General features: G+C 48.4%; 2 protein-coding genes and 1 long non-coding RNA gene across 3 annotated transcripts in view; 1 reads left to right on the top strand and 2 right to left on the bottom strand.

Moving 5' to 3' along the window:
* The window catches only part of LOC147112415 (uncharacterized), a 164,674-nt gene that overhangs the window by 29,008 nt on the left and 108,115 nt on the right, over positions 1–27,551 (top strand). Inside the window, exons 4-5 of the mRNA XM_085998175.1 lie at positions 2,701–2,862; positions 26,408–26,525. Of these exons, the coding sequence (XP_085854301.1) occupies positions 2,701–2,862; positions 26,408–26,525 (280 nt within the window). The remainder of the gene's footprint in view (positions 1–2,700; positions 2,863–26,407; positions 26,526–27,551) is intronic.
* LOC147112417 (protein NYNRIN-like) lies at positions 9,053–14,072 on the bottom strand. Its single transcript, XM_085996644.1, has 2 exons — positions 13,990–14,072; positions 9,053–13,948 (listed from the first exon to the last, which is right to left on the bottom strand). Exon 2 carries the CDS (start codon positions 12,838–12,840, stop codon positions 11,131–11,133), a length of 1,710 nt encoding a protein of 569 aa, XP_085852770.1. The 5' UTR covers positions 12,841–13,948; positions 13,990–14,072; the 3' UTR covers positions 9,053–11,130.
* On the bottom strand, positions 9,053–14,681 carry LOC147112416 (uncharacterized). Its single transcript, XR_015079501.1, has 2 exons — positions 14,071–14,681; positions 9,053–10,820 (listed from the first exon to the last, which is right to left on the bottom strand). It is a non-coding gene; the product is annotated as an uncharacterized LOC147112416 (long non-coding RNA).

The following is a 27,551-nucleotide window of genomic DNA, read 5'->3' as shown; positions in this document are numbered from 1 at the left end:
GGAACGAATCCCCGGGAGATGATGCAGAGTTGCAGGTAGGTTCGAACTTGCCTTGTCGCCAATGTTGTGTCTGTGTATAATAAGACACAGACTGCAGGAGAACGGTACAACAGGTGTTTACTCAACGTGGCTCACACTGGAACTGATCTGTACAGATTACTACTCAGTGCTATATACAGGTGTGGTCACTGCCGGTACTGCAGTATACATGAGCTGTAAAAGATAGTTCCCCCCCTTAAAGGTATATACATTACAGCAAGTGTCCTCAACTCCATCCTGCAGCATGCTACCCGCCACCACTGCAGCACAATCCCAGCCCGGCATCAGGTTGAAAAGACCATCCGACAATTGAAGAACAACAAGGCCTCACGAGTGGATGGAATCCCCGCCGAGGCGCTAAAACATGGCGGAGAAGCACTATTGGCACGAATACATCAAGTAATTTCTCTTATTTGGAAGGAGGAGAGCACGCCAGGGGACCTCAGAGACGCCGTAATCATGACTATCTTCAAGAAAGGTGACAAGTCTGATTGCGGTAATTAGAGGTGTCTCCCTGCTGTCTGCCACAGGGAAAGCATTGCAAGAATCCTCCTCAATCATCTTCTCCCAGTGGCTGAAGAACTCCTCCCAGAGTCGCAATGTGGATTCCACCCACTAAGGGGCACAATGGATATGATCATCACCGCGCGTCAACTACAAGAGAAATGCAGGGAACAGCACCAACCGCTGTACATGGCCTTTTTTGACCTCACAAAGGCCTTCGACACCGGCAACCATGAGAGATTATGGAGTGTCCTCCTCAAATGTGGCTGCCCTCAAAAGTTTGTCACCATCCTCCGCCTACTTCATGACGACATGCAAGCCGTGATCCTGATCAACGGATCCACCACAGACCCAATTGACGTACAGACTGGGGTCAAGCAAGGCTGTGTCATTGCACCAACGCTCTTCTCGATCTTCCTAACTGCAATGCTCCATCTCACTCTCAGTAAGCTCCCCGCTGGAGTGGAGCTAATCTACAGAACAAACGGAAACTGTTCAACCTCCATCGCCTCCAGTCCAGATCCAAGGTCGTCCCATCCTCTGTCATCGAATTACAGTATGCAGACGACGCTTGCGTCTGCGCACACTCTGAGGCCGAACTCCAAACCATCGTCAACGCCTTCACCGAAGCGTACGAGAGCATGGGCCTTACACTAAACATCTGTAAGACAAAGGTCCTCTACCAACCTGCCCCGCCAGACAGTACTGCTCCCCGATTATCAAAATCCATGACGAGGCCTTGGGCAACTTTCCATATCTTGGGAGCCTACTGTCAACAAGGGCAGACGTCGATGACGAAGTCCAACACCGTCTTCAGTGTGCCAGTGCAGCCTTCGGTCGCCTGAGAAAGAGAGTGTTTGAAGACCAGGACCTCAAACCCAGCACCAAGCTCATGGTCTACAGAGCAGTAATGATACCCGCCCTCCTGTATGCTTCAGAGACATGGACCATGTACAGCAGGCACCTCAAAGCACTGGAGAGGTACCACCAACGCTGCCTCCACAAGATCCTGCAAATCCATTGGCAGGATAGGCGCACCAACGTCAGTGTTCTTGCTCAGGCCAACATCCCCAGCATCGAAGCTTTGACCACGCTCGATCAGCTCCGATGGACGGGCCACATCAGCCGCATGCCCGATATGAGACTCCCAAAACAAGCGCTCTACTCGGAGCTCCGACACGACAAGAAAGCCCCAGGTGGGCAGAGGAAATGCTTCAAGGACACCCTCAAAGCCTCCTTGAAAAAGTGCAACATCCCCACCGACACCTGGGAATCCCTGGCCCAAGACTGCACAAAGTGGAGGAGAAGCATCCGGGAAGGCGCCGAACACCTCGAGTCTCTTCGCCGGGAGCAAGCGGAAGCCAAGCGCAAACAGCGGAAGGAGCGCACGTCAACCCAAGCACCTCACCCACCCGCCCCTTCAACCACCGTCTGCCCCACCTGTGACAGAGACTGTAGGTTCCGCATTGGACTCATCAGTCACCTGAGAACTCATTTTTAGTGTGGAAGCAAGTCATCCTCGGTTCCGAGGGACTGAGAAGAAGAAGAAGAATGCATTGCACATTAAATGGTATAATTGTCCTGTTCTTATAAAACAGCAGGTGTTCCAATTTACCATAAGCAATGCCACAGGTTAGTTAAATAATTTTTTTAAAATAGGCTTTGTACCAATCTCCAGGTAGAAGTCAGAGGAGATCAGTGGAGATGGAGGAAGCAAGTCAGGTGGGAAGTAGGAATGTTGTGGGCAGGATATGAAGCAGGCCTCAGAGAGGCAAGATTTACAAAAAAACTCATTTGCACTAAGCAACAGGCAAAGAAACATCCTGATTTAGGATACCCACACATCACAAAAGGGAAAAAGAAAAAATGGCAAATGTGCCTGTGTGGTAAGAAAATAAGAATGACAACCCAGGAACCTGGAAAAAATACAGTTGCATAATTGAAAACATTACCAGTAGTAGGTAGCACTCTTTTTATTCTTCACAGAATGTACTGATGTGAAAATTGCAGCCATTTAATATCTGACAGTATGTAACCCAGCTTTGGTGACCTAACCTAACTTGTGCGGGGTATACCTTTTGGTTCGAAGCACTAGCTGGAAATATTGGAAACCAATATGCAAAGCTGTTTCTCATTTGTCCTTTTGATATGTTGCAGCTCGTATCGATATAAGGACTTTAGGGGATCATCAGACTCCAGCACATCATGCTGCAAAGCACAATGCAGCCAGAACCCTGCTATATCTGTGCCAACGCGGTGCTAATATTCAATCTAGAGACCATAGATTTAGGACACCACTTTTCCTAGCTGTTGAATATGGTATGGTTTGATTATTTATTTAACTAACATAACCAGTTAATCCAAACCAATCTGCATCATTTATGTAGTGGAATTTTTGGTGAAAGTCAGAAGGATATAAGTGTTCAGTTATTTAATCTGATTTCAGCACTTTAGATGAGATGTTAAACTGAGGCCCCATCTGCCTGTTCCAGAAGTTCAGGTGGACACTAACAATTCCATAACACTATTTAAAGAAGAGCAGGAAGTTCTTTAGGCCAATAATCTTTCTTAAATCAATATCGAACAAAAGCCAAACAGATTAACTCATCATTCACCTCATTGCTATTTGTGGGCTCTTGTGCGCAAAATGAATGCTGTATTTACCTACATAACAAGAGTTTCAACATAATTCATAGTATGTGAAGAATTTGAAGAGGTTTCTGAGAGATAGGATAAGATGCCATATAAGTGGAAGTCTTTTTTATTTTGGGGAGAGAATGAGGGATGCTAACATGTGTATACTATAGAAACTGATTTATTCCCTTAAAATGTACAATATTATACAGCACTTTCCTTATTGTTCGGTGTCACATAACTTTTCTTCCTTGAAAATCTGAGAAGAAAAATGGCAGAGTGTGATCACACTGGACTATCTGGGTTCAGCCTAATTGAGACAAGGATGAAGAGCTCCCAAGGTCAGGAATGCCACTCATTGAGAGCTCGAAGTTTACATTCTACTTGAGGATTTAAAGATGTATAGCAAGTTAAAATGACAGTGCATCAAAAACCTGGATCTGAAAGCTATCCAGAGAAATATATCTGTTACATCTGCAGGAAACATGAGAAGAACCAGAACAAAAGCAAAATACTATGGATGCTGGAAATATGAAATAAAAACAGGAAATACTGGAATGACCTGTTTCTGTGCTGTAAATTCTATATAATTCTATGAGACTAGGGCAGTTTCAGCCCCACGTGGCTCATATTGACACACAGTCAACGTTAATATTGGGGTCTATGAGTTTTGATTAAAACTATGATTGCACTGAAGTTGTGTGTGTAGACATTGATCTTTGCAAGGTTTGGAAGTGGCTTTGATGATGTGGCATGAATAGAAATTGTGCATTCATAGACATAGCAAAGGTTCTGTACATGATGGCGTATTAGTGGTGGGAAAGGCATTCACAGGAGTTTTAATCCAGTGGCCAAATGTGGTTGTGAAGAGAATATGGCATGAATGTATCTTGCAACTGATGCGCTATCAATTACTCATAAAAGACCGAGAGTTAAGAGAGTAACTAATGGCTTTTATTAACAAAAGAATGAAGGTCTGCCTCGAGTGGTCGACCGGTCCAGAAATACAAAGGGCTGGGGAGCAGTCACCTTTATACTAGGACTTGTGGGAGGAGTCAGCCGAGGCATGTCCAGGCATGTACACAGTGGAATACAAACAGTGGTTTACCACATTCACCCCTTGTTTAAAATTGAGTCCGGCGGGGTGAAGTGTATTAAAAGTTAGTGTATTGGAGTCTCTCCGGAGGTCTTGTCTGCCGCTGTGATCGGCGTGGCGACGGCAGGGGTAGTGGAGCTTCCGGCGTCGAGTCCTGCGTAGGCTGTGGCACAGGCGTGTCGTCCTCGTAGATGTCGAGTGGGTCGTGGGGCCCAGGCCTGCCGTCTGCTGGGGCTGGATATCGGATCGTGGGGGGGGGGTGGTAGTGAGTAGTGGGTTACTGCGGCCCCCGAGGGTGCAAGGTCTCTTATGGAGACTGTGTCCTCCCGCCCGTCCGGGTATGCAATGTAAGCATACTGGGGGTTGGCGTGGAGGAGGTCGACCCTCTCGACCAGGGGGTCCGTTTTATGGGTCCTCACGTGTCTTCTCAGTAGGACCGGCCCTGGGGACGTCAGCCATGGCGGTAGCGATGTCCCCGATGTGGACTTCCTTGGGAAGACAAACATTTTCTCATGAGGGGTGGCGTTAGTGGCAGTGCAGAGCAGTGACCGAATAGAGTGGAGCGCATCGGGGAGCACATCCTGCCAGCGGGAGGTTGGAAGGCCCCTAGACTTTAAGGCTAGCAGGGCGGCCTTCCAAACTGTCGCATTTTCTCTTTCCACCTGTCCGTTCCCCCGGGGGTTGTAACTGGTGGTCCTGCTTGTGGCAATACCCCTAGTTAGCAGGTACTGACGGAGTTCGTCGCTCATAAACGATGAGCCCCGGTCGCTATGGATATAGCTGGGGAAACCGAACAGGGTGAAGAGGTCGTTCAGACATTTAATGACCGTGGCACTGGTCATGTCCGGGCAGGGGATGGCGAACGGGAAACGGGAGTACTCATCAATAATATTGAGGAAGTACACATTGCGGTCGGAGGAGGGGAGAGGCCCTTTAAAATCAACGCTCAGGCGCTCGAAGGGGCGAGTGGCTTTTATCAGGTGGGCCCTGTCTGGTCTATAAAAGTGCGGTTTGCACTCAGCGCAGACTTGGCAGTTCCTGGTCATGGTCCTGACCTCCTCAATAGAGTAAGGCAGGTTGCGGGCCTTGATGAAGTGGAAGAACCTGGTGACCCCCGGGTGGCAGAGGTCATTGTGGAGGGCCCGCAGTCTATCGATCTGCGCGCTGGCGCAGATGCCACGCGATAGCGCATCCGGGGGTTCATTGAGCTTCCTGGGCCGGTACAAGATCTCGTAATTGTAGGTGGAAAGTTCGATTCTCCACCTCAAGATCTTGTCATTTTTGATTTTGCCCCTCTGCTTGTTGTTAAACATGAAAGCAACTGAACGCTGGTCAGTGAGCAGGGTAAATCGTTTTCCGGCCAGGTAGTGCCTCCAATGACGCACAGCCTCCACAATCGCCTGGGCCTCCTTCTCAACAGCGGAGTGTCTGGTCTCCGGGCCTTGGAGGGTTCGTGAAAAGAAGGCCACGGGTCTCCCCGCCTGATTGAGGGTAGCGGCCAGGGCAAAGTCGGACGCGTCGCTTTCCACCTGGAAGGGGATGGATTCATCCACTGCGTGCATGGTGGCTTTGGCAATGTCCTCCTTGATACGGTGGAAGGCTAAGCGGGCCTCTGCCGTCAAGGGAAAAGAGGTGGACTTGATCAGCGGACGGGCCTTGTCCGCATAGTAGGGGACCCACTGGGCGTAATAGGAGAAAAACCCTAGGCACCTCTTCAGGGTCTTGAGGCAGTGGGGCAGTGGGAGTTCCATAAGGGGACGCATCCGGTCGGGGTCAGGGCCGATGACTCCGTGTTCCACAACACAGCCAAGGATGGCGAGGCGGTTTGTGCGGAATATGCACTTCTCCTTGTTATATGTCAGGTTCAGGAGCTGGGCGGTGCGGAGGAATTTTTCGAGGTTTGCGTCATGGTCCTGCAAGTCACGGCCGCAGATGGTCACATTGTCCAGATATGGGAAAGTGACCTGCAATGCATTTTGATCTACCATCCGGTCCATCTCCCTTTGGAAGACGGAGACCCCGTTGGTGACGCCAAAGGGAACCCTAAGGAAGTGATAGAGGCGGCCGTTTGCCTCAAAGGCAGTATACTGGCGGTCCTCAGGGCGGATAGGGAGCTGGTGGTACGCTGATTTCAGGTCAATGGTCGAGAAGACGCGGTACTGCGCGATCTGGTTGACCATATCAGCTATGCGGGGGAGTGGGTAGGCGTCCAGCAGGGTGTAGCGATTTATTGTCTGGCTGTAGTCGATGACCAGGCGCTGCTTCTCGCCGGTCTTAACGACCACAACCTGGGCTCGCCAGGGGCTGGTGCTGCCCTCAATAATCCCTTCCTTCAGGAGCCGCTCCACTTCGGTTTTAATGAAAACCCTGTCCCCGGCACTGTATCGCCTGCTCTTTGTGGCGATGGGCTTACAGTCGGGGGTGAGGTTAGCAAACAGTGGGGGGGGGGTGACTCTGAGTGTGGAGAGGTTGCACCTGGTGCGCGGCGGGCAATTTGGAAGCTGCTGGCTGCGGACTGTGAGTGGGGGTAGGGGTCCACCGTACGCCATCGTAACACTTTTGAGGTGGCACTGAAAATCTAACCCCAGCAGGACGGCAGCGCAGAGGTCGGGCAGGACCAGAAGTTTAAAATGATCGTACATAGTCCCGTCTACTACGAGTGTCACCACGCAGTAGCCGCCGATGTCCGCCGACTGGGACTCGGAGGCCATAGAAATCCGCTGGTGCGCAGGCAGGACTGGGAGAGAGCAACGCCGCACCGTGTCGGGGTGGATGAAGCTCTCCGTGCTCCCAGAGTCAAAAAGGCAGATTGTATCGTGACCATTTACCTTAATGTCCATTGTGGAACTGGCCAGCTGGTGCGGTCTCGCTTGGTCCAGTGTAACGGATGCCAGCGTAGGGGTCGGTGTGTCGCTGCGGGTATCAGATGAGGCGGTGTTGGGGGCCTGCTGCGTTCCGGCTGTCGTCCAAGATGGCGGCGTCCATGATCCCCATGTGGCTGGAGGCGTCCAAAATGGCTGCTGTACCGGTGGTTCGCACATGGCCGGGGAGGCCCAAGATGGCGGCCCGCATGGCCCACACGCGGCGCTGCTGGGGTTCGGGGTGGCTTTGGCCCTGCAGACGCTAGCGTAGTGTCCCTTCTTCCCGCAGCCCGAGCAGATCGCGTTTTTCGCCGGGCAGCGCGCTCTGGGGTGTTTTGCCTGGCCACAGAAGTAGCATTTCTGGCCTTGGGGCACTGCTGTCTGGCCTTGGGACACTGCTGCGGTAGTTGGGCCGTTGCTGGGGTGTGGCTGGGGTGGCACGGCGCTATGAGGCGGTCCTACCGTGTCCCAGGCTGTCATTCCCCGCGGCGTCCACGGTGCAGAGGAGTAGGCATCCATGCCCCGGTAGGCTGCATCCAATGATAGTGCGAGTTCAGAGGCCTTGTTGAGGTCGAGGTCACTCTGCTCCAACAGTCGCTGTCGGGTGTAATTGGATCTGTGGCCCGCTACAAAAGCGTCCCGGATAAGTTCCTCTGTGTACACGGCGGCCTTTACATCCTTACAACCACAGGCCCGGCCAAGCACAGACAGTGCCTGAAGGTATTCCACGGTCGATTCCCCAGGTTGTTGTTTACGACTCCCCAGAAGGTGCCTGGCGTACACTTCGTTCACTGGGCGCGTGTACTGGTCCTTGAGGAGCTTGATAGCGTCCGCGTACGAGGTCGCGTCTTGGATGACCGAGTACACTCGGTGGTTCACTTTGGAGGTCAGGACATCCAGTTTGTCCTCGTCCGATTTGATTGCTGCGGAGGCGGTCAGGAATTTTTCGAAACACTTAAGCCAGTGAGTAAACTTGGTGGATGAGTCCGCCTCCCGATGATCTAAGTCCAGGCATGCTGGTGTGAGGATCTTCTCCATTATAAAAATTTTGTTAATAAAATTGATGCGCTATCAATTACTCATAAAAGACCGAGAGTTAAGAGAGTAACTAAAGGCTTTTATTAACAAAAGAATGAAGGTCTGCCTCGAGTGGTCGACCGGTCCAGAAATACAAAGGGCTGGGGAGCAGTCACCTTTATACTAGGACTTGTGGGAGGAGTCAGCCGAGGCATGTCCAGGCATGTACACAGTGGAATACAAACAGTGGTTTACCACAGCAACCACATTCCCTTCAGGCTGCAGCTTCTGCTCCTTGGGCAAAGACAGGTAGGAGTATCTCAGCCTGACTTCCTTCTGTTCTTCTCTTCTTCAATGAAGTCTAGGTGGAGGGGATCCCCAACTGGAAACTTGTTTTTTTGGTTGGACAGTGGAGACAGGCACTGGAGGAAGCAAGCAACCTGGGGGACAAGGATGGCATCCAGCTTGAAGGAAGGAGTGGCAAACTTTAGAGAGTTGGACCTGCATGTCCTTATAATGGAGATGTGGAGCAGGAGGGACAGTCTGTTTGGGGTCAGGGGCCAGAGACCCAGTAAGAATGCGGTACACAATTTGCAGAAGGAGGTGACTATGGCAGAGTGCCATCTCCTTGAATCCCAGGACTCCTTTGTAGTGCAGGATAAAGTTTAATGACCCCACCAGAGCAGCCAATGTAAGCTACCTGCTCCCATGACCATTCTTTGTGATCTCTTTATATGCAGAGCACTTCTTCAGTCATTACCCCACGATGCCAGAGGTGAAAGTGCGACCTGATATTAAGGAATTGTTGTAGCTAATTTGGGGCTACGTGGACCAGGTGATATTCTAGGTCGACACGATCCCAACAGAAGCCTTTGGAGTCAAATAAAACTCTGACCACGAGTGAATGGCAAAGTAAAAGAATGCTTTATTGCAGAGCTCTGGGAGAAGCAGCTATACACCCGGTGTGCAATCGCCACACTTCTCATTTTACACACACAAAGCCCCTGCCTATATACAGGGGTCAAAACAAATTACCTCATATTACTAATCACCGCGATACCCCGTGACATCTATAATGGTTACCTATTTTAAGCAAGCGATGGACCCTAGGTCTAAAACCTTTTTCGGGACCTTTAACCGCAGACAGGAGAAGCAGAAGTCCAACCTATTTTCCGTCGCAAGGTGACCACAATCGTTCAATAACAAAACTGCAGCTGGCATTATCTCATCCCAGCCTACGTGCGAGTTCAGGGGGCCCCTTTGTCAACCAGTTTAATGTCAAGTATCCCGACAGTCTTTGCAAAAGTCCTTAATACTGAAATTCTCCTCAACAATCCCTCCTTTTGGTGCTGGACCACGATTTTCTTGGCCCAGCTGACCACCAATCCTCTTTCTTCACAGTGTTGTTCCTACAACCACTGCCTCTTCCCGGGGACGTCAGGCGGTTCAGATTCGTCCGTCTTGTCTTGTTCCATAAGCGATAGTTCATCCGCCTGAATCACACTGACTGGCATTACCGGTGTCATTGCCATTTTGCAACAAGCTCTCACTATAGTTAGCAGACAGCATATTGCAACACATATCGCAACGATGATAGCCAATGCATGCGTTATCCAGGAACCCCATCCTGTTAGTCCTAGCCACTCCAACCATCCTTCTCCCGGATTGGTATGGACTCTCTTCACTTCATCCTTCATGTGGTTTACTAAGTTTGTGATATTTTCCGAACTATCAGGGATATAAGTACAGCACTCACTTCCTATCAAGACACAGGTTCCTCCTTGTGCTGCAAGGAGGTAACCTAAGGCCATTCGATTTTGGAGGGTTACTGTTCTAATGGCTACCATTTCAGTACTCATTTCTGTTAAAGCTTCCCCAGTAACATTGGCAACTACCTCTATTAGCCTTGCCAACCTCCTTGTTTCATCCATTAAGTTCATTATTCCATAGGGAGGGTTTATTACACCAAAAAATCTCTGATAAGCTCCTAGCTCTCTTTTAATCCGGTGTTTCTTAAATTCGTGGTGTTTCCCAATCTACTGGTATTTGTTAGTACCAGATAAGGGGGGTTTACACTGGTATTATAGGATGTATAATACCATCCCTCAAACTCGGTCATTTCATAACCCGCCGTCCTGAGGGCGGAACAATTCATTCCAGTAAAAGGGTTCCGTCGGATTGCACCCCTGGTGGCAGTACGGTTTCCGACTGCCTCCTCACACGGTACGTTAGTTTGGTTCTGGTGGTGCATCCATATCAGCATTTGAGTAACATTAAAGGCCACCGGACGAAGGGGTATTCCACCCCTACTATGTATCGGGATGTGGATACAGACCCAACAGCTGGACTGCTCCCTTTTCTTAGCATACTCGTAGGACATATAAACAAAGGTATTTACGTGTAAATTACGCTTACACCGCGGTCTGCCCCGGGTTACCGTAACAATGCATATTATCGCAACTAAACATATTACGGTCTTCATTTTCAATTTTAAGTAAGGACTGCCTGTCTGAAACTGGCTTATGGTTTCTCTGGCCCTCCCGATAACACTCTTGTAACAACGCGTTAAGATAAAAGCACACAAGCACAACCGATGCAATAAGCCACGAAATAAATGCCCACACAGGCAAACAGATCAAAGTATCAGGCATTAATCAGCTGATGTTGACCTGGAAAATAATACAAGGGTGTATTATTAGTAACTTCTATGCACACCCCTTCTGAGGTAGATTAAGGCTTAAAACTTAAAATGGGTGTTGGATGTCAGCAGGTCAGAACGATCCAAACACCATAACAGATCTCGCATAATCGCAGTCACCTTTCCAAGGCCGAGTACGAGTTCTGTAACCCCGAAGCGTAATCCTTATGCCTTAACCAAACAGTATCAATTCTCAATCTGCGTTGTACGCCCCTACAGATTGAGTCCTTAACACAATACCTTAACAACTTTAATCTTAATTTTATGCTGGTTACATTCATTTAGTCAGTCTTTTCTTTCGTGGTTTCACTCTCCCCGGTAGTCTCCGTCTCAGGAGGCTCCAGGGATGACTTTGGCTCATATATCTTTAGCTGTGTCCAATGTTTCCACACTCCCTTTCCCCGTATGTCTAGACAGGCGCAAGTATCTCCGCTAATAATAACTTCGTAAGGCCCATTCCATTTGGGAGCAAAGCCTGATTTGGTTGGTAATACCTTTAGCATTACCCTAGTTCCCGCTGTAGGGACTTCTGGTAACGGGAAGGGGAATTCCTTCTCGTCCTGCTCCCTCTGGCGGTACCTTACCTGCGTCCGCATTTCTTTTAGTTGTTTACTCATTTCTTGGACATATCGCCGTAGCTTGTCCTTTAAGGGGCCTACATCCACCCCTCCCGTAATTATGCCTTCTGGCAATTGCATTGCTCGTCCTGTCATAAGTTCATACGGGGCAAGGCCTGTGGTACGATTACAGGTGGCTCGTAATTTCATCAGAATGATAGGTAACACTTCCACCCATGTTTTTCCCGATTCCTGCATGGCCTTAGCCAGCGCATTTTTTAGTGTTCGGTTCATTCTTTCTACCATCCCCGAGCTCTGGGGATGGTAGGGTATATGAAACTTTTGCTTAATTCCCATTAACTGGCACATGTGTTTGACCACACCTCCTGTGAAGTGGGTCCCTTGATCCGAATCTATCTGGAGCGGCATTCCCCAACGTGGGATTACCTCCTCCGCCAAGATTCGAGCGACTGTAGTGGCCGTACAATTTCTGGTGGGAAAGGCCTCCACCCATCTTGTGAATTGATCAATGATTACCAAGCAATACGTCTTACCCTTTGACATGGGTAGGGGCCCCGTAAAATCAATTTGCAAGTGCTCCCATGGCCCTCGGGGCCTGGGTTGGTGTCCTAATCTAATTTTAACTGGTCTTCCTGGGTTATGCTGAGCGCACACGATGCATCGTTGACAATACTTAGCAATGTCCCGCCCCATACCCTTCCACCACCACTCCTTACCTAAAGTCTGTTGCATCGCCTCCTTTCCAGAGTGGCTTAATCCATGGTGTATTTCGAGTAGGGTATTCTGTATACACTCGGGGGCCATTACCTTGTTATTTATTCGCCATACTCCGTCTGTTGTTGGTCTGGCTCCTTGTTCTTTCCATCTTTGCCTTTCACTAGGTAATATATCCTCGTGTAGCTCGGCAATACTAATTTCATTTCCTGGGCTATCTACACTGGCTACAGGTTCCTCGGGTTCCCATCCTAAGGCTAACTCCGCGGATTGTTTCGCTATCTGCTTTCCTTCCTTCCGTTCTAGGTTTGCTTCTTTCCGTTCCAAGATCAGGGCTGCCTGAGCTGCCCTGTCAGCTGCCTGGTTGCCCATATAACCCGTCCATTCTGGACTGTCTCTGGCTGGTTCTTTTTGGTGTGCTTTAATCTTTATTACTGCGACCTGTTTAGGCTTATTACTAGCTTCCAGGAGGGCTTCGATTCTTTCCTGATGTCTTATGGGGGTTCCTCCGGTAGTTACAAATCCCCGTCTGCCCCATGCAGTCATGTAGTCATGGACTACACCGAACGCATATCGGCTATCTGTATATATATTTACAATTTTATTCTCGGACTCTTCTAATGCTACTGTCAGAGCCACTAGTTCTGCTACTTGGGCTGACAAGCCTCCTTCAAGTCTCCCCGATCGTACAGTTCTCATCTGACTATTTACTACCGCCCAGCCCGTACGAGGCTGTCCGTCTATATATTTTCGGGACCCGTCCACGTACAGGGTCTCTTCAGCCCCTGGTAACGGAGTGTCTTTTATCTTGTCTCCCTCTAAGTCAGCATCTACATCTCCACAATCATGGGAAATACCCGACCCCAATACTCCTTCAACGGTTTTGGTTGCTTACAGTCTCTAATAAAGTGTCCTACCTTACCACAATTGTGGCAAGCGCCTTTCGGTTTTGTCCCTGACCCGACATTGTCGGATTGGACTGCACTTACACTCTCCTTCTTCACTTGCACCTCTTCCTTCTCCCTAGTCTGTAATCCGTCAACGCCACATGCCCATTCAACTATCTCATCATATACTCTGGTAGTCAGTACTCCTAGTTTTAGGATTGCCTGATGGGGGGGGGACAGCCCATCTTTAAATGCCTGGATAAAGGCTGGGTCTGTTCTCACCGCGTTTGGCTGTCCAGAGGATTCTCCGTAGACGGCGAACAATCGTTCCCCGTATTCTGAAGAGCCCTCTCCTTTCTTTTGTTTACACGACGTTATTTTATTCCAATTTGTGGGGGCCTCTCCTAACACCCCTTGTACTGCGGTTATATTCTCTCAGCCATTGTTGTTGTCCTTCATTAACTCCTTTGAGGACTCCTATTTGCTTTTTACATCCCTCACACTCTGTTCGGAGGTTATCTATCTGAAGTTGTTTTCCCTTAAGACTCACCGCTGCCTTTTCTGCCTGTTCTATCAATCCTGCCAATTGATGAACCAACAGTACTCCTGCTTTTTTTAGTTCTTCCCTTTTTCTGTGTGTCCCACCATGACCGCTGTTGGTCCAAACCTTTGGATACGTCCCACCCGTCTTCCTGCATTCTTTCAATAAGGGTACATCTATCCGTCATAAAAGTATCGATGAGGGAGCCCGGGGGCCCCCGCTTCAGATCCTTACTCGACATTATGTCCCTTGGTCACTATCTTCGGCCCCCCGATTCTGAGAACACAAATACCTTTCTCTCGGGGTCCGTCACGTGTAGGTAAAGGTTGGTCCGGCTCCTTTACCTCTCCTCTCTTCCAGTTCTCCTCCTAGGCTATACCTGGTTTCCCTGGAATCTCCAGTTCTCCTCCCAGGCTATACCTAGTTTCCCTGGAATTACAAGAAATAATGCAGTCTTACGGTTGTTAGTATCCTAGCACAATTTTACATATGCCATCTCACCTCTCTTTTGTTCTTTTAGATCACTCGAGCGTGTGTCCGCTTGATCAGGGCGGCCAGTCACTCGGTGACCCTGCTCGCAGCGCCAATTGTTGTAGCTAATTTGGGGCTACGTGGACCAGGTGATATTCTAGGTCGACACGATCCCAACAGAAGCCTTTGGAGTCAAATAAAACTCTGACCACGAGTGAATGGCAAAGTAAAAGAATGCTTTATTGCAGAGCTCTGGGAGAAGCAGCTATACACCCGGTGTGCAATCGCCACACTTCTCATTTTACACACACAAAGCCCCTGCCTATATACAGGGGTCAAAACAAATTACCTCATATTACTAATCACCGCGATACCCCGTGACATCTATAATGGTTACCTATTTTAAGCAAGCGATGGACCCTAGGTCTAAAACCTTTTTCGGGACCTTTAACCGCAGACAGGAGAAGCAGAAGTCCAACCTATTTTCCGTCGCAAGGTGACCACAATCGTTCAATAACAAAACTGCAGCTGGCATTATCTCATCCCAGCCTACGTGCGAGTTCAGGGGGCCCCTTTGTCAACCAGTTTAATGTCAAGTATCCCGACAGTCTTTGCAAAAGTCCTTAATACTGAAATTCTCCTCAACAGAATGAAGGTACTGCAGAAATCAGCCACTGGCTCCTGAGCCTGTGGACTCAGATCTCTGAGGTGCTGCTCTAAAATGAATATTGGATTAGCATCATACTCATATGGAGGCACGAAGAACCATCTCTCATGACCTGAGACAGATGACAGTGGTCATGGTGCAGTTCACGGTGCACTGGCCTTCAAGCCTTCGGGCCTATTTGGAGAGAACAGATTGTAAGAGCTTCTACAAGTATGTAAAAAGGAAGAGAGTAGCACAAGTAAGCATGGGCCCCTTAGAGGCTGAGACAGGAGAAATTATAATGGGGAATAAGGAAATGGCAGAGACGTCAAACAAATATTTTGTATCAGCCTTCACAGTAGAAGAAACAAAAAGCATACCAAAAAAAGTGGGGAACCAAAGGGCAAATGACATTGAGGAACTAAAGTAATTAAGATCAGAAGAGAAAAAGTACTTGAGAAATGAAGGGGACTAAAAGCCGACAAATCCCTTGGACCTGATCTTAATTAGACCTGACCCTAGGGTTCTAAAAGAGGTGGCTGCAGAGATAGTGGGTGTATTGGTTGTGATCTTCCAAAATTCCCTAGATTCTAGAATGGTCCCAGCAGATTGGAAGGTAGCAAATATAACCCCGCTGTTCAAGAAAGGAGGGAGAGAGAAAACAGGGAACTACAGGCCAGTTAGCATGATATTAGTCGTTGGGATAATGCTGGAATCCATTATTAAGGAAGTGGTAACAGGGCACTTGGAAAATTATAATATGATTAGGCAGTGTCAACATGGTTTTATGAAAGGGAAATCATGTTTAACAAATTTATTGGAGTTTTTTGAGGATGTAACCAGCAGGGTGGATAAAGGGGAATCAGTGGATGTAGTATATTTGGATTGCCAAAAGGCATTCGATAAGATGCCACAAAAAAGGTTATTACTCAAGATAAGGGGTCATGGGAGTGGGGGTAATATATTAGCATGAACAGAGGATTGGTTAACAGACAAAAAACAGAGAGTAGGGATAAACGGGTCATTTTCGGGTTGGCAGGCTGTAACTAGTGGGGTGCCACAAGGTTTAGTGCTTGGGCCTCAACTATTTACAATTTATATTCATGACTTAGATGAAGGGTAATGTATCCAAATTTGCTGACGATACAAAGCTAGGTTGTACAGTAAGCTGTGAGGAGGATGCAAAGAGTCTGCAAAGGGATATAGACAGGTTAAGTGAGTGGGTAATAAGATGGCAGATGGAGTATAATATGGGGAAATGTGACGTTATTCACTTTGGTAGGAAGAATAGGAAAACATAATGGCCTAGAAATTCAGTGGGCTGCGCCACCAGTTAGCGCCTAAAGAGGGCACTCAGTGGCTTTAGCGCCACTGGCCATGCCTCCCGTGATATTTAGCGGAACGCTAATGGTGGCATTAGCCTGTAGCGCTGCACCACCACCGATGACGTCATCGGTGTGCGCAGCGCCCCGCTACCACCCCGATCGCGATATTTGGTCGCGCCCCCCGCTGTAACGCCAGTCGCAAATCGCGACTGGTTCATGGGGCCTACCTGTGGCGGTAGTGGTGCAAATTAAGGTGGAGGTGCGGGGCGGCCATTTTTTTCAGTGGTCGACTGCCAGCACCTCCTCGCGCCACCGTCCCCGGCCTCCTGATCCCCCCCCCCCTGGGCAGTGCTGGCTATGTCCCGAGAGCCCGGCACTTCTCCTTGGTGCCGGGCTCTTTTGCCAGCACTCGCAATCGGTCATCGCGCTGGTGCAGGCCCCTCCCCCTTAAGAAGGGGAGGAAGGCCTGCAGTACTGCAGTGTGCCGTGCCGCAGCGTGTGGCGCTGCGGCACTTTGCGCTGCGATATTCAGTTTCAGCGCCCCAAGAAGAGGGACGCAGGGCGCCTCGAGCAGCGCCCCGCGTCCCTCTTGGGGCGCTCAAACTGAATTTCTGGCGGGCGCAAGCGGCTCCGTTCGCAGTGGTAATTCCAGCGCCCAGGCGAGCTTGGTGCCCCAAATGGGGCGCCACCGAATTTCTAGGCCAATATTTTTTAAATGGTGAAAAACTATTAAATGTTGATGTTTAGAGAGATTTGGGTGTCCTCGTACAGGAAACACAGAAAGTTAGCATGCAGGTACAGTAAGCAATTAGGAAGGCAAACGTTCCCACTATGGGAACGGTAGCATAGTGGTTATGTTACTGGACTAGTAATCCAGAGATGTGACTTCAAATATCACCAAGGCAGCTGGGGAATTTAAACTCAGTTAATTAAATAAATCTGGAATAAAAAGCTATTATTAGTAATGGTGACCATGAAACTATCGGATTGTCGTAAAAACCCATCTGATTCACTAATGTCCTTTAGGCAAGAAAATCTGTTGTCCTTACCTGGTCTGGCCTATATGTGACTCCAGACCCACAGCAATGTGATTGACTCTTATCTGCCCTCTGAAATGGCTTAGCAAGCCACTCAGTTGTAACAAACCGCTACGAAAAACAATAGTAAGAAAAAAAACGGATGGACCACCCAGCCTCGACCTCGGCACCAGTTTCGGACACGACAATGGCACACCCAGCCCAGTCGACCCTGCAAAGTCCTCCTCACTAACATCTGAGGACTTGTGCCAAAATTGGGAGAGCTGTCACACAGACTAGTCAAGCAACAGCCTGACAGAATCATACCTTTCAGTCAATGTCCCAGACTCCTCCATCACCATCCCTGGGTATGTCCTATCTCACCGGCAGGATAGACCCACCAGAGGTGGCGGTACAGTGATATTCAGTTGGGAGGGAGTGGCCCTGGGAGTCCTCAACATTGACTCTGGACCCCATGAAGTCTTATGGCTTCAGGTCAAGCATGGGCAAGGAAACCTCCTGCTGATTACCACCTAGAAGGACATGGGCAGCAGGCACATGGGAACACCACCACCTGCAAGTTCCCCTCCAAGTCACACACCATCCTGACTTAGAAGTATATTGCCGTTCCTTCATTGTCGCTGAGTCAAAATCCTGGAACTCCCTCCCTAACAGCACTGTGGGACTACCTTCACCACACGGACTGCAGCGGTTCAAGAAGGCGGCTCAAACCACCTTCTCAAGGGCAATTAGGGATGGGCAATAAATGCTGGCCTTGCCAGCGACGCCCACATCCCATGAACGAATAAAAGAAAAGAAAAGGAAACTTACCTCCCTCCCTCAGCTGATGAATCAGTACTCGTCCATACTGAACACCAATTGGAAGAAGCACTGAGGGTAGCAAGGACACAGAATGTACTCTGGGTGGGGGACTTCAATGTCCATCACCAAGAGTGGCTTGGTAGCTCCACTACTGACCGAGCTGGCCGAGTCCTGAAGGATATAACTGCCAGACTGGACCTGCGGCAGATGGTGAGAGAACCAACATGAGGGAAAAACCTACTTGAGCTCGTCCTCACCAATCTACCTGTTGCAGATGCATCTGCCCATGACAGCATTGCTAGCAGTGACCACCACACAGTCCTTGTGGAGACGAAGACCCGTCTTCACACTGAGGACATCCTCCATTGTGTTATGTGGCACTACCACCATGCTAAATGGGATAGATTCAGAACAAATCTAGCAGCTCAAAACTGGGCATCCATGAGGTGCTGCGGCCGTCAGCAGCAGCAGAATTGTACTCCACCACAATCTGTAACCTCATGGCCCGGTATATCCGTGACTCTACCATTACCATCAAGCCAGGGAACCAACCCTGGTTCAATGAGGAGTGCAGAAAAGCATGCTAGGAGCAGCACCAGGTGTGCCTAAAAATGAGGTGCGAACCTGGAGAAGCTGCAACACAAGACTACATGCATGCTAAAAAGCGAAAGCAGCATGCTATAGACTGAGCGAAAGAGTCCCACAATCAATAGGTCAGATCAAAGCTGTGCAGTCCTGCCACATCCAGTCATGAATGGTGGTGGACAATTAAACAACTAACGGGAGGAGGAGGCTCCATGAATATCCCCATTCTCAATGATGGCAGAGCCCAGCATGCGAGTGCAAAAGACAAGGCTGAAGCGTTTGCAATCATCTTCAGCCAGAAATGCCGAGTGGATGATCTATATTGGCCTCTTCCTGAGGTCCTCACCATCACAGAAGCCAGTCTTCAGCCAATTTAATTCACTCCACGTGATATAAGGAAACAGTTGAGCGCACTGAATACAGCAAAGACTATGGGTCCCGACAACATCCCGGATGTCGTGCTGAAGACTTGTGCTCCAGAACTAGCTGCGCCTCTAGCCAAGCTGTTCCAGTACAGCTACAACACTGGCATCTATCCGACAATGTGGAAAAATGCCCAGGTATGTTCTATCCACAAAAAGCAGGACAAATCCAATTCGGCCAATTACCGCCCCATCAGTCTACTCTCAATCATCAGCATAGTGATGGAAGGTGTCATCGACAGTGCTATCCAGTGGCACTTACTCACCAATAACCTGCTCTCTGATGCCCAGTTTGGATTCTGCCAAGACCACTTGGCTCCAGACCTCATTACAGCCTTGGTCCAAACATGGACAAAGGAGTTGAATTCCAGAGATGAGGTGAGAATGACTGCCATTGACATCAAGGCAGCATTTGACCAAGTGTGGTATCAATGAACCCTAGTAAAATTGAAGTCAATGTGAATCGGGGGAAAACTCTCCACTGGCTGGAGTCATACCTAGCACGAAGGAAGATGGTTGTGGTTGTTGGAAGTCAATCATCTCAGCCCCAGGACATCACTGCAGGAGTTCCTTAGGGCATTGTCCTAGGCCCAACCATCTTCAGCTGCTTCATCAATGACCTTCCCTCCATCATAAGTTCAGAAGTGTTCTGTTCTATTCGCAACCTCTCGGATAATGAAGCTGTCTATGCCCGCATGCAGCTAGTCCTAGATGATATTCAGCCTTGGGTTGATAAGTGGCAAGTAACATTTGTGCCACACAACTGCCAGGCAATGACTATCTCCAACAAGAGAGAGTCTAATCACCGTCTTTTGACATTCTGGAGGTCACCATTGGCCAGAAAGTTAACTTGACCAGCCACATAAATACTGTGGCCACAAGAGCAGATCAGAAGCTGGGTATTCTGCGGTGAGTGTCTCACCTCCTGACTTCTCAAAGCCTTTCCACCATCTACAAGGCGCAAGTCAGGGGCGTGACGGAATACTCTCCACTTGCCTGGATGACTGCAGCTCCAACAACCCTCAAAAAGCTCAACACCAACCAGGACACAGCAGCCCACTTGTTTGGCACTCCATCCACCACCTTAAACATTCACTCCCTCCACCACCGGCGCACCATGGCTGCAGTGTGCATCATCTACAAGATGCACTGCAGCAACTCACCAAGGCTACTTCGGCAGCACCTCCCAAACCCGCGACCTCTACCACTTAGAAGGACAAGGGCAGCAGGCGCATGGGAACACCATTACCTGCAAGTTTCCCTCCAAGTTACACACAATCCTGACTTGGAAATATATCGCCATTCCTTCATCGTCACTCGATCAAAATCCTAGAACTCCCTCCCTAACAGCACTGTGGGAGTACCTTCACCACACAGACTGCAGCGGTTCAAGAAGGCAGCTCACCACCAGCTTCTCAAAGGCAATTAGGGATGGGCAATAAAGGCCGGCCTTGCTAGCGACACCCGCATCCCTGTAATGAAAAAAAAGGCACGTTGGCCTTTATTGCTAGGGGGTTGGTGTACAAAAGTAAGGAAGTCTTGCTGCATTGTACAGGGCTTTGGTGAGACTACACCTGGAGAACAGTGCACAGTCTTGGTCTCTTTATCTAAAGAAGGATATACTTGCCTTGGAGGCGGTGCAACGAAGGTTCACTAGATTGATGAGATGAGAGAGTTGTCCTATGAGGAGAGACTGAGTAGAATAGGCCTATACTCTCTGGAGTTTAGAATAATGAGAGGTGATCTCATTGAAACATATAAGATTCTTAGGGGGCTTGACAGGGTTGATGCTGAGGGGTTGTTTCCCCTAGCTGGAGAGTTTAGAACTAGGGGGCACAGTCTCAGGAAAAGGGGTCGTCCATTTAAGACTGAGATGAGGAGGAATTTCTTCACCCAGGGGGTTGTGAATCTATACCCCAAAGGGCTGTTGGTGTTGAATCATTGAACATATTCAAGGCTGAGATAGATAGATTTTTGGACTCTAGGGGACTCAAGGGATACGGGGATCGGGCAGGAAAGTGGAGTTGAGGGCAAAGATCAGCCATGATCTTATTGAATGGCGGTGCAGGCTCGAGGGGCCGTATGGCTTACTCCTGCTCCTAATTCTTATGTTATTATGTTCAATGCCATCCTTAGGTCCAATATCCAAGAAGGATTCAAAGCTATGCAGTGCTACCTGGAATAGGTCATGCCACCATGAATATCTGCATCCATCCCTCTAATAGAGGGGCCTCCAGACCACTCAGTGAATCCAAGTGGATTCTTTGACCACTGGCCTTCAAAGCCATGGAGGAACCATTTGGAGAAAATGATGGAAAGTATCTTCCAAGAGCTGTGGAGTGACATCTCTCAGACCTGATACCATCAGGTCTGCTGCTTTGCTGATCAGTGGGTTCTCAGATCCAGGGCCCAATACAAGTGGCATACCTAGAATCCACCTTCATGATGCTGTCCTCTCTCTAGGTGGCAGCTCATGCGACCCTTGTAGCCAGCTCTCTTAGATGCCTGCTGATCTAGATGTCAGGATACAGAGTCAGGCTGCCCATGAACCTGTAGCAAGGACTCCGCTTGCTGAAGAGTCTTCTCAGGACTCCGAAGCCTTGAGACTAGAGCCACTTTCTTCCCAAGAGGCTTGTGATACCATAGCACAGCTAAGCACCACTGGCATCCCTGGTCCTCAGGTATCAGCTTGGCGCAGCACTAGGATAGATTTAATGGCACAGAGAGGCGCCAAGGTAGGCATGGTGGTAATAAGAAGCACTTGCTATAAATATATGTGTCCACAGTAAAATCACTTTGTGATATGAAGGGCGCTGTTCTGAAGTTTGTCTGCTTTTTGTTTGTTTGAGAGAGTGTTTGGAGGTCAGTTTGCAGTGGGATACAGTTCTTTTTATGCCTCCTTACTACACATTTGCCTCCTTAAGCATGCCTCTTCTAAGACATCACTGAGGGAGCCGTGTGGTTTGTGGACTCTAGTGGAAGGATACCTCCTAGTTAGTTGACATCTCCTTTGGTGTAGCTTTATCCTGTGCACCTCTGTAATATCCTCTTCTTTCTGCTTCTGTTCTGCTTCCATTATAAAGGCATTTATGGGAATGACCATAGTGAACCCCATGGTAAGGGCTTCATGACAGAAGGATGGAAAGCAAAAGATTTCTCCACCTGGAGCTGCTGAAAGGCAGCTTGCAGAACCCTTTTGTTTAGTTACACATCTGAGAAAAGATTTTTCTGATTGCTGCAGTCAAAGCTGATGTTTCAGACTAAGTTTGTGGACATTCAGGGGTCGATTTTCATTGACCCGTGGAGTCGGGATTGGAGGCGTGCGGGGGGTTAAAGTCCCGAATTCGGGGATCCCAACACCATCCCGCCCCCAAACCGCCTCCATGTAAGTTTCAAAGGAGGCAGGTACCCACCCCGCACTGGGACCCGCCTACTTGAGGCGGGAAGGGATTAGTGCCAATTAACTGCCTGTTAACAGGCAGTTTTTTAGCCTAATCCCTATTTTAAAGCTTGAAGTGTGGGATTCCCGACGTCTCCAAACCATGCCAAGTTAGAGGAGTCGGGCCGTTGGGTTGAAGGACTTGGAGGGGTCGAGATGTCGGTGTTCCGGTGAGTGATGTGTGCATGAGTGCAAAGGTAAGTGTGTAAAGAAGTTTAAATTACCTGTACTTACCTTTATAGCCTTCCTTCCTCTAGGTTTCGGGAGTCCATCATCTAACCGGCACAGAAAGCAGAATGGCTGTGATCTGTCAAAAGTGACAGCCTGCAGCTTTCTGTGCCGGTGAGATTTATAACTGAGTCTGTGTAGAAGGACTCAGGTTAGAAGTAAGACCGTCAGTGTTTGACAGCTTCAAACAGCTGTGAAACACTGATATTTCATCTGTCAAAACGTCTTGACAGATGAAATTTCAGTCTGTGATGTCACCTGTTGCCGGGTGGCCCTTAATTGGCCTGCTGAGCCCGCTGGGTGGGCTCAACAAGGTCAATCAAGTTAAAATCGCGTGGATTGGCTGCATCTCGATGGAGGCGGGACTACAACCCCGAAAGTTGTAGTCCTGCCTCCTTCCTGACTTCTGAATGAAAATCACCCCCTCAGAGTGATGAACTCAAACACTTCCTGGTTTAACAAGTCATGCGGGTAACATGCTCCTGTTTTGGTGGTGTAAATGGTGTAACATCTGGGACAAAAGCTTTTGCTGTCGTCATTATGATGCAGCACCTTGGGGGCAGGCACATCTTCTGCCAGCAGCCAATTCTGCCGGAATTTAGCATGTATTTTAGAACAGGTGTAATTCTGGTGTATCTCACTTATGCCCCAAATTCTGGTCCCCATGCCAGAAATACATCACTTTCCTACCAAATTAAATCTTGAAATCTAGGGCCAATTGTACATAATGTAAATAACTGAGAATAAGAAGGTTTGTGGAAAAGAACAATAACGTTTCTTGCATCTTCAACAACTTTTGGAAAGTGGTAAGTAAATGGTATTACAATTTTTTTAAACATTCGTTCCTAGGATGTGGGTGTTGCTGGCAAGGCCAGCATTTATTGCCCACTTGTAGCCACAGTATTTATATGGCTGAGTTGCAGTGACTGTTACGTAGGAAAACGAGGCAGCCAATTTGAATGCATGGCAAGGCCACAAACAGGGTGAGGGACCAATTAATCTGTTCTTGGTGGTGGTGACTGAGGGAGGGGTGATGGCCACTCTGCTTGAACAAGCAGACGAGGCCTCATGTAACATCTCATTTGATCTGCACAATGTAGCACTCCCTCAGTTCTGCACTGAAGAGTCGGTCTGGATTGTGCACTCAAAAATCCTGGAGTGGCTTCATCCCATGACCCTTTGAATCAGAGGTCATAGTACTACCAATTGAACCAAGCTGACACTCGAAGCTCAATAGGAGTTCTACATAAGCAAAAGAAGTCTCTTATAAATGAAATTTTCATTTTTTAAATTAATTCCTGGGATGTGAGCATCGCTGGCAAGGCCATCATTTATTGCCCATCCCTAATTGCCTTTGAGAAGGTGGTGGTGAGCCGCCTTCTTGAACCGCTGCAATCCGTGTGGTGAAGGTACTCCCACAGTGCTTTTAGGGAAGGTTTTCCTGGATTTTGACCCAGCGACGATGAAGGAACGGCGATATATTTCCAAGTGAGGATGGTGTGTAACTTGGAGGGGAACTTGGTGATGATGGTGTTACCATGTGCCTGCTGCCCTTGTTCTTCTCGGTGGTAGAGGTTGCAGGTTTGGGAGGTGCTGTCGAATAAGCCTTGGCGAGTTGCTGCAGTGCATCTTGTAGATGGTACACACTGCAGCCACGATGTACCGGTGGTGGTGGGAGTGAATGTTTAAGGTGATGGATGGAGTGCCAATCAAGCGGGCTGCTTTGTCCTGGATGGTGTCGAGCTTCATGAGTGTTGTTGGAGCTGCACTCATCCAGGGAAGTGGAGAGTATTCCATCACACTCCTTCCTTGTGCCTTGTAGGTGTTGGAAAGGCTTTGGGGAGACAGGAGGTGAGATACTCGCCGCAGAACATCCAGCCTCTGACCTGCTCTTGTGGCCACAGGATTTATGTGGCCGGTCCAGTTAAGTTTCTGGTCAATGGTGACCCCCAGGATGTTCGAGATAGTCATTGCCTGGCACTTGTGTGGCGCGAATGTTGCCACTTATCACCCCAAGCCTAAATGTTAACATGTCTGGCTGCATGCGAGCATGAACTGCTTCATTATCTGAGAAGTTGCGATGGAACTGAACACTGCGCAATCATCAGCGAACCTCCTCACTTCTGACCTTATGATGGAGGGAAGGTCATTGATGAAGCAGCTGAAGAATGTTGGACCTAGGACACTGCCCTGAGGATCTCCTGCAGCAATGTCCTGGGGCTGTGATGATTGGCCTTCAACAATCACAACCATGTTCCTTTATGCTAGATATGACTCCAGCCAGTGGAGAGTTTTCCCCCTGATTCCCATTGAGTTCAGTTTTACTAGGGCTCCTTGATGCCACACTCAGTCAAATGCTGCCTTGATGTCGAGGGCAGTCACTCTCACCTCACCTTGAAATTCAGCTCTTTCGTCCATATTTTGACCAAGGCTATAATGAGGTCGGGAGCTGAGTGGCCCTGGCAGATCCTAAACTGGGCATCGGTGAGCAGGTTATTGGTGACTAAGTGGCACTTGATAGCACTGTCGATGACACCTTCCATCACTTTGATGATATTGAGAGTAGACTGATGGGGCAGTAATTGGCTGGATTCGATTTGTCCGGCTTTTTGTGGACAGGACATACCTGAGCAGTTTTCCACATTGTAGGGTAGATGCCAGTGTTGTAGCTGTACTGGAACAGCTTGGCTAGAGGCGCAGATAGTTCTGTAGCACAAGTCTTCAGCATGACAGCCAGGATGTTGTGGGGCCAATAGCCTTTGCTGTATCCAGTGCGTTCAGCCGTTTTTTGATATCATGTGGAATGAATCGAATTGGCTGAAGACTGGCTTCTGTGATGGTGGGGACTTCAGGAGGGGGCCGATATGGATCATCCGCTCGGCACTTCTGGCTGAAGATGGTTGCAAACGCTTCAGCCTTATCTTTTGCACTCACATGCTGGGCTCCGCCATCATTGAGGATGGGGATGTTCATGGAGCCTCCTCCTCCCGTTAGTTGTTCAATTGTCCACCACCATTCACAAATGGATGTGGCAGGACTGCAGAGCTTTGATCTGATCCATTGGTTGTGGAATTGTTTAGCTCTGTCTGTAGCATGCTGCCTGGCATGCATGTAGCGCTGTGTTGCAGCATCCCCAAGTTGGCACCTCATTTTTAGGTACGCCTGGTGCTGCTCCTGGCATGCTCTTTTATACTCCCCATTGAACAAGGGTTGGTTCTCTGGCCTGATGGTAATGGTAGAGTGAGGGATATGCCAGACCATGAGGTTACAGATTGTGGTGGAGTGCAAGTCTGCTACCGCTGATGGCCCACAGCACCTCATGGATGCCCAGTTTTGAGCTGCTAGATCTATTCTGAATCTATCCCATTTAGCACAGTGGTAGTGCCACGCAACACGATGGAGGGTGTCCTCATTGTGAAGACGGGACTTCGTCTCCACAATGATTGTGTGGTGGTCACTGCTACCAATACTGTGAGGTCTGTATCATTCATTATCAATAATTGTTTAATATTTGTATGCTGTTAGTCATGTGATTTATTGCTTTAGTAAATTTACCGTATTACAATGTTGGACAAGCTGCTGCCATGTTTAGGCTGCCATGGTACCAGTTTTTTAGGTGCCAGACTATCTGTAAGCAATTCCATGGCAGCTCTATTAGCAGTTAACTTAATTGTTCTCATTAATTGTTCAGTCCCTGCAGGGAAAGAAACCCTGACAATGCATAAAGATGCAAGTTGGCTTTGTACTTACTTTTGTATGTAGAGTCTAGACTGATATGCATGGAGAGGAATGGAATACAATAGTTCTGGAGCTGATTCCAGTTGATTTACCAAAAATTTTAAGATGGTACTCATTCTTTATGACTATAATTCCATTTTTATCAGGTTATGAGGAGTCAACTAGACTACTTTTGAATTACGGTGCTGACGTTAAATCACTTGACAGTTCAGGTCAATCCATTCTTTCGCTCATGATGGTGAACATGCCTACTGTGGTAAGAATGTAATGTACTGTTGGCTTTAAGAAAGAACTTGTATTTATATAGCGCTTTTCACAACCTTAAGACGTCCCAAAGTGCTTCGCTACCAATGAAGTATTTTTCAAGTGTAGTTATTGTTGTACTGGAGGGAAATGTGGCAGCCAATTTGCCCACAACAAGATCCCACAAACAGTAATGACATAAATGACCAGATTATCTGTTTTTTTAATGATGTTTGTTGACACCTGTCATGCTCTTCTTCAAATAATGTTGTGGGATTTTTTACATCCACCTGAGATGGCAGACAGCCTCAGCTTAACGTCTCATTGAAAAGACAGCACCTCCAACAGTACAGCACTGATTTGTTAGCCTAGATTATGTGCTCAAGTCACTGGAGTGGGGCTTGAACCTATAACCAACCTTCTAACTCAGGGACAAGAGTGCTACCATTGAGCCAAGACTGACATCTTTATTCAGAGTTTTTGTGGGACTGCAAAGTTGTGTTTTGTTGTGTATAGTAAAGTGTCCGCAAAAATACATTCCTAAACATTGCATTGTAGGAAATTTAATGAGTATGGTATCATGACAATGATGTACTATTTCTTCCACATCTTGTAAGAAGCAGGATTCAGGGTTATAAGGATAGATGCTGGATACTGGCAAGGGGACAAGGCGACCTAGGTATAAGATTATATGTAAGAGATTTAGGACAGTGAGCAGGAGAAACTTTTGCACAGAGGGTTGTGAGGCTGTGGAATGCACAACCAGAATTACTGATTGAAGCAGAGACCATATCAACATTTAAGATTAGGTTTAAATGTTGTGTCCTCCTTCACAAAGGAGGACACAAATAACCTCCCAGAGGTATCGGGGAACATAGGGTCTGATGAAAGGGAGGAACTGAAAGAAATCAGTATTTGTAGGGAAATGGTGTTAGGGAAATTGATGGGATTGAAGGCCGATAAATCCCCAGGGCCTGATAATCTACATCCTAGGGTACTTAAGGAAGTGGCCCTAGAAATAGTAGATGCATTGCTGATCATCTTCCA

Source organism: Somniosus microcephalus, chromosome 9 (genome assembly GCF_052327205.1).
Source record: "Somniosus microcephalus isolate GS21.2 chromosome 9, FLI_Smic_1.0, whole genome shotgun sequence".
Taxonomy (NCBI): Eukaryota; Metazoa; Chordata; class Chondrichthyes; order Squaliformes; family Somniosidae; genus Somniosus; species Somniosus microcephalus.
Note: the sequence above shows the minus strand (reverse complement) of the source record. Positions and strands in the feature narration are given on the sequence as shown.